At 35.5% G+C, this 7870-nt stretch overlaps 1 protein-coding gene across 1 annotated transcript in view; it reads right to left on the minus strand.

The window, feature by feature from the left end:
* Positions 1 to 3888: 3888 nt before the first annotated feature.
* Positions 3889 to 7870, minus strand: part of LOC113234844 (cytochrome P450 4C1-like) — an 85512-nt gene continuing 81530 nt past the window's right edge. The window contains exons 7-8 of the mRNA XM_026470367.1: positions 5939 to 6044; positions 3889 to 4029 (exon numbers count right to left, since the gene is read on the minus strand). Of these exons, the coding sequence (XP_026326152.1) occupies positions 3889 to 4029; positions 5939 to 6044 (247 nt within the window). The remainder of the gene's footprint in view (positions 4030 to 5938; positions 6045 to 7870) is intronic.

The following is a 7870-nucleotide window of genomic DNA, read 5'->3' on the forward strand; positions in this document are numbered from 1 at the left end:
TCTTTCACAAGGAGCTCCACTGCTGCTAAAAATTATTACCCTGAGTGCGCCAGACGTACTCAGGATACGAATGGTAAGATGATTGAAATATAATGGCATAATAAGTTGGGTTCTTAGGTTTTCGCGATTGTTACACATAGGAAATGAAACTATTTTTCCGGATTTAAATCGCGTATATTTGTTTTTTCAAACAAACCGACGTTTCGGGCCCTTTACAGGTCCCATGGTCACGGTTGACTGAAACGTCGGTTTGTTTGAAAAAACAAATATACGCGATTTAAATCCGGAAAAATAGTTTCATTTCCTATAATAAGTTGGCTTAAGTAAAGTTTGAGAAGCTACTTTTGGAGTCTGAAATGCAGGGCATATCGTTTTGACATTGGTCGTGGCCGAAGGGTTACCATACTGGACTGTCACGCAAACCTTACGCACGCAAGGCCTACATTTATTTCTCTCGTGAGTTTGGGTGTAATTTGTAGTTGTCTATGTGTAAGTTCTTGGCACCTTCGATACAGGGTTTCCCTAGTGCAGGTTTATGAGTGTGTGCGTTGTTATTATTATTATTTATAGTATTATTCTGATATCAGAAGAACTAATTCATTTGAAATTCTGTAACTATGGCTTCATTTTTCAGGCTTTACTTTGATAGCGCCATCGTCATCTACCTTTGTCTTACGAATTTTATTTTCTTGGCTAAACAAAAAATATTCTATAGATACAGACAAACACAATGTTTTATAGGAGAAATGCTCTTGGTGTGAAGGCATCTACTGATTAATTAGCTTAAGGTTAAAGCAATTTCAACCAACCTAATTCCACTTTATGAAATAGGAGTTATAAACTTAGGTACGTGGTTAAATCTAAAATGGTATAATTGATTAGAGAATTGCTTTAACTAGTCTATATCCTAACCTCTAAAATGCGGTAGATGCGATTTGTTGCCTCTAACCAGAGGTATTATGTATGTAAACCTTAGACTATGGAAACCAATTTTTTCCATCCTCTAAGATGTAAACACTTTATTGTACCACAAAACATAATTCCAAATATTGACAAACAATTTAAATTTTTAATCTACAAAGGCGAGCTTTAAGCATAAAGGGATTTCTTCTAACTTACTTTGAAAAACTGAGAGGAAAGTTGGTTTCTGGGTTGGCAATAAAAACAAAATTGAACCCTACATAATAAACGTTAATGCACTTAAGACATAAAATTAATAGTAAAAAAAATAATAAAATAAAATCTAACCAGATTTATTTAAAGCTGCTGAATTTCTGAATGCTTGAATTTTGAGAATCTGGTATTTTGATAATCTGGCATTCTGTTAATCTGATATTCTGCGCGTTTGGCATTTTGCGTTTCTGTTGCATAAAACCAATTAGGTCTACTACATTACTGGTCTGCCTGCACTGTCTTGAGTACTACTACTACTACTACCATGTCCAATTATGGAAGCTTTGGGTGCTATTTTGAAAAACTTACCCTTGACAAGATTACCGCTCATCTTCTGTATTTATTTCTATATAAATGGTCGTTCGAAATTGTTAACAACAACATATTTTAATGAAGAGATGAAAGAAGGAAAGAAGAATTGACATAGCAGATTTATATAGCGAGTGCGAGCAGACAAGTTGAAAAAGGCCGACCATGGCGAACTTACCATGACCAAACTATGGACTACCTAAAGAAAGGCCAAATCAAGAGTAATCGACGAGCGTGTATAAAAGTAACTAATGCATATTGATGAGGCGACAGATGAGTGTCAGGAGCCAATGCCGGCTTTACGTATGCTGCAGAAAGTGCAGCGCACATGGACGCAGGGTCTTAGGGAGCGCCAAACGCTGAACGCCACTCTGCGACGCCCTCGCGGCGCAAGCGTAGTAAACGGGCTAGAAGTGATCATTATTACCAAAGCAGATAATGTAATGCATTATTCTCACGCGACGTGTAACTGATCACCGTACAGCCGTCCAAACTGCTGTTGTTATACTGCTATTCACAATATTCATTCGTTAACATTGTCATGTTGCATGCAACAATACAAAACAGCGGAATAACAGGTTATTTGACAACACTCTGGAATTACCGTTATCTATTGAAAAATCGCGTAAGCGTACCTATCACCACACCAATCGATAGATAGTCGATTGATGCCATCGATCAATGGTTGAATGAGATGAGTCTACGTCGATCGACAATTAATACCACACTACCGATCGATGATCGATAGATGGTTAAATGAGATGTGCGAGTGCCAAAATCTAAAAGGGTAATACTGGCCAACAACACATCCTCTTCTGTACACATTTTAAAAGCTACTGGGGACAGCCCACTGTATTGAATTAATAAATCGACGGAATTAACGATCGATGTGGATCGCCGGTCGATCGACCGCGACAGTCGATCCAACATCGATCGGCCGTTGAATAATTGTTTCATCGATCGGTGTTCGTCGATCGACAATTGTTACATACCGACCGATCGACGTCAATCGATGGCATCGTTTTCAAACAAGACATACTATAATTCATTATTGACAAACAGCCGTTTTTACCATCTAAAACAGGACTCTACAGCTTTCCAACATCATTTACAATATCTGCCCCGGTGCAAAGAACGTGAAGAGCATGTATTTATGTCCCTATTCTTAATCTTGACTAATTTTTCAAATTCTACGTATAATTGATTTTTCAAACGTAAACGATCTAAAAGATCGGAAAAAAATAGTTTCGTCTCCAATGTGTAGCAATCGATGAAACATGATAAATTCATAGATAGCCATATTTTAGTCCTTTCTAGACTAATAAAGGGGATTGGGATGACAATATTTTAGGTCAACACATTAAAGTCTCGAATATCAGTATAAATTATAAGTTAAGCCGTTACATTTCTTAGAAGCAATTACAATAATAAACTGGCAATATTCAGGCTAACGGCCGAATCGTCCAATATTCATGCGATTAAAGATATTATCTAAGTATTGTTATTAGAGGGTCGGTTACAAATCATATCGTACGTGCCCCCGATATCATTGATGCATAGAATAGCCATGGAAATGGACTTGGAGTTGAACACTGAAAGACTGGTCATGATGAAGTTACATATGATGGAACTATTCGGTGAACTGAGTTGCACTACAAAGTATAATATTCTTTGAGAATTAACGTAAAAGCTTGAAGTGATGTGAATGCTAACAATGGCTATTCGAGAAACAGTCTCCGGATGCAGGTGTCCTTGTGTGTTGTATTGTTTGTGAATGTTTATTATTGTCCTTTTTACTCAGGCGTCTTAAAATCCTTTTGAAAAATAAATGGGCATATAAAACTTTACAACCATTCAAATCTTATAAATAAGACATTTTATATGCGTATGAATAATCGGTAAATTTTTCTACGTAATAATGAATAATGGCAGGTTAAAAAAAAAAAAAAAAAAAAAGGTTAAACGATGTAAAGGTCGTTGGGCACTTTTGTATGGAACATTTATCCAAGGTGTATACAAATGAAATAGGCTGGAATAGACAACTAAATACACTTCCGGACACATAATTAAAAAGAAAGTAAATAGTTTACTAGAAATATATCCACTAACGAAATACCAATGCAAGAAACAGATAGTAATTTGGCTTAAACATTTTAATTATGATGAAACTGAAAGTCTTCTAACTAGAGCTTCCTAATATTAATCAATGAATATTAATTATCACAATAGTTAGCATGTTGTTGATAACAATTATAATACAAACTTTCCAGTATAATAATACCTTCAGGGCCTTGTTGAAGCTTCCCCGTTTCTGTAGCGCATCTGGCATGTTTGCGGGTGCTGGCATCATACGAATGATGAATATATAATGATTTCTATGCCATCATACGCAAAATGTCCACTTCGTTAGTACGAAGGGTGAGGGGTAGCAACAACGAGATCCTGAAGATGATAGCAGACAGGATGGATGCAGTGGTGTTCCGGAGGTTCCCTGAGTTGCATGTTCTGCATGTGAGTCAGTGAATCATCTGGGTTGCTGGGTTCGTCCTGTTTGTTATATTTGTAACTAATTATTAGGTATTCTTTTTGGGATTGTTCGATTCGTGGTGTTGTTAAATGTTGTGTCATTTAAGAAAAAATACTATCTAAATATGTAATTCTAATTTATTCATGCCCTATTATGGCAACCAGCAGCAATAGAACTCCTTGGAAAAAAATTCGTCCAATACTATGAGCATTACTGCGTTTCGGTTTTGAAGGGTAAGAATACTAGTGAAATTATACGTACACGGAACTTGTCAACTTCATGCTGGTAACTCAGATCTTTACAATTTGAAGCTCTGAGTGGCACTACAATTTTATGGGTAGGCGTGACGCATGTGACAGAATATGTGTCGTCACTTGACATAATAAAAAAACACAAGACATTAATCGCTGGTAATATACAGTTATGTATCGAATCGATTTGTTGTCAGTTGTTCTAGGTACTGATAAGAGGACCTGGATACGATGGGGAAGAAAACGCATGGGCCCTGAGACCACCGATATATGTATTGTGACAGAAAATTAAACTATTTTTTCGGATCTAAATTGCATATATTTGTTTTTTCAAACAAACGACTAAGTGTGTGACTTGATGACTTTTAGAATTTATTAGTAGGTATCAGGGCTTTATTTTTAATTTTAATTTCTTTTTTCACCATAAAATATTTAAATAAGTCGGCGAAGTCTATTATTTTGCAAGATCTGACCCAACCAATATAAAATCAATAGGGTATAATGAAGAAGACAAAGTTCTCTAACAAGTTAGAGTTTGCGAGAGTATTACATAGATCAATACTCAGAAACGAATCTCGAAGACAAAGTTCTCGACTGGAGTCCACTTCAAAATTCCCAAGTTTCTACTTCAAAGGAGCGCCCCATTACTATTTAAGAACAGGATCTGCATTGCCGTCCCAGACTTACTAAAATCGAATTACTATTGCATTCACTACCTCTTTTTGACTTCTTTGTGTACTGGTTTATGTTAAAAATTTATAGAAGCGTTAAAAACATATTTAGTGGCTAGAAGTTAACTATACACTACATGAATAATAATATCCAATTAATAAACGAAATATTTAATGCATAATATAGGTGTATTTAATAAATTATATTATGACAAAATGATAATTACTCATAAAATTATAATTACGAACTCAGCTCTCCGGTTGACTGGTAGAGAATGCCTAATAGCATTAAGTCCGCCATTTATACTACTTTGTGTGCATTAAAGTTTAAATAAAATAAATAAAAATAAATAAATAAACATCAATTATTGTGTTATTAAAATTTTATCTCAACAAATACACAATGAGCAATACACGCCTGTAATAATCTTAGAGCGTTAGTGAATAGAATTAGTCTAATTTATTCAGATTTGTGTCACTTGCTGTGCGCTTGCAGAGTCTATAGGCAATGGTCTTAACATTTACGTTACTACCACCTTGCTTATGACCATCATGGTACGCAATAAAGTGTTGAGTATTAATGATGGTTTTAAATTATGTTTTGTGTTAGTTCATACAAATGACTAACAAAATTAAATTTACGATTTACAAAGTTGCCTACTGCAGGAACTAATAATTTGACCGGCGTAAAACCGGCGTGCCAATTTTATTTTATTCCAATGAAAAATGTAAATGAAAAATAAGCGTTTTGTTTTATTATTTACTATATTTTAATAGAATATTTCCGTACAATTGGAATGAGTTACGGATATTCTACGTGCCAACATCCTATTCATTCCAGATTTCAATTAAAGATCGTATATTATTAAACGATTGTTACTTTTTGATAACATTCTTTATGTTGAGTATTTACTAACAGTTCCTATGTACTGCTGAAGTACAAAATAAATAGAAAGATTGATTTAAACAATTGCTTACAGTTTTTTAAGCACTTGGAAAATGTATACCTCGCCGATTTGAGTCCTAGGTCGCCGCCGCTCCTTTTTTACGATCGGTGTTGTTGATATAGTTTCTAAATAGCTTCCTACTGAGTACCCTATAGAGAAGCCCTGTCTACAAACAACATATGACTTCTCAAACATGTTTATGACTTTGCCAATTTTCTATTTTCATCAATCAACCAATTACATAACAGTTGAGAGCTCTTGGCAGATGATTGCTTTCATATCGAGTTCGACGAAGATAAAGTGTATTCCTATCTCGGTTTTGAATTAAGTAAGTTAAGGCTGGCAAATTATATTAGACCCCTTACTATGTTGCGTAATTTTGCAGAAGTTATATCCTCTATCATCAACACGAACATTGATGACAAAAGTCAAAAAGAGCGTCCAAATTTCGGAGTCTAAAAAATTTAAATCTATCTTTTATTTATTTGTTTAAACTTTATTATACAAATTAATATTAATATTAATAAATTTATTTCTCTCTACAAATTTTGGTTACAAATATTTGTTAAAAACAGTTCTTATTATTATCTTTTATAATATCAAGTGACGGAACAAACAAGACGTGCGCCTGGTGGTAAGCTACACGTCTGTCCATAACAGTTGCAGTGCCACTCAGAGCTTTAAATCGCAAAGATCTGAAGGGTACTGCCACTGCACCGCAGGTCTAAGACATAAGTTGACAAGTCACATGTGCCTGTATTTTCACCAGAACCCCTACCCTTCAAAATCGGAACGCAATAGCGCTCACATCACTGCTTGGCCACAGAAATAGGTAAGGTGACAGTCCTTCCCTGGACGAACTCTTTCTCAAGGAGCTGTACTGCTCGGCGGCAGAAATGTGTATATGTAAATAATTTAGAAATTAAACTCACATTTCGCGATAGGGATTGGAACCGTCGATCCCTCAATTCAGAAGCAACCGTTCTCTGGGCCAGCACCACTATTTACATAATTTCATCGGCGTTCAAATTTGCAATTTAATAAGTGTTAGTTTATATAGGTTAACCTGTGTACAACGAAATCAAACAGGGAAATATAAACATCATGCAATTTTTTGCAAAGGGAAACGACATAAGCATGAGAGTCATTGTGTGATAATGAGATAGCATTATTGGGACCTTTGCTTGTTTAACGTGCTCGCGGCTCGACAAGGCCCGTAATTGCGCCCTAGCCAGCCTTTCAGCTCTGCTTTGTTCAACGGCTCCTCTTTATTATTATTTCCCTCGAAAACATTCCGACATTCTGACTCTCAATAATACAATAAGTATTTCTCAAGTGTTCCTCATTTGTGCCGGCGATATTGCAAAGATATTGTTCTTGTTAGGTAGCTCCTTTGTCTTTTATACTGTGTACTGTAGACGAGGCTGTACTCTATGAGTAGAATTGCTGGCTGAACATAGATAATAATTATAGTTTTTGTATTTGGAACGCTAAGAAAACAAGGAAAGGTCTTGACATACATAGTAAGATTATTGTTTCGTAACCCAAAAGTATAAAATATGTAAAATGGTGAAATAAACCAAATGTTTGAAGTTAATCCCGGTTTTTATATTATTAAAAGTACCTCTCGCAATGCGTCTGAGCTACAGCCGACGCAAAAAAAAAGTAAAAAGTGCGAGGAGGAAATATGTATGGTGTACCGGCACAAAGATTTAATGGGTTCAACGACGTAGATGAGTTTTTGAACCAATTTGAGACCATTAGTATATTAAATAATTGGTCTGATGTGCAGAAGAAATACGTGTTTGCATTGTATTTGGAGGGGCCAGCTCTGCAATGGTACAAAACGTATTCTTCTTCATACGTGTCGTATGATGTGATTGCACAGAGGTTGAGAGAGGAATTTCCCTCACAAATTGATTACGCCCGAGAATTTTATTATAGGCGACAGGGGCATAGTGAATCGCTTATAAGTTATTTTTATAGTTTAGA

The sequence above is a fragment of the Hyposmocoma kahamanoa genome, unplaced genomic scaffold, assembly GCF_003589595.1.
Source record: "Hyposmocoma kahamanoa isolate Upper Pololo Valley unplaced genomic scaffold, ASM358959v1 86, whole genome shotgun sequence".
In the NCBI taxonomy this organism is placed as follows: domain Eukaryota; kingdom Metazoa; phylum Arthropoda; class Insecta; order Lepidoptera; family Cosmopterigidae; genus Hyposmocoma; species Hyposmocoma kahamanoa.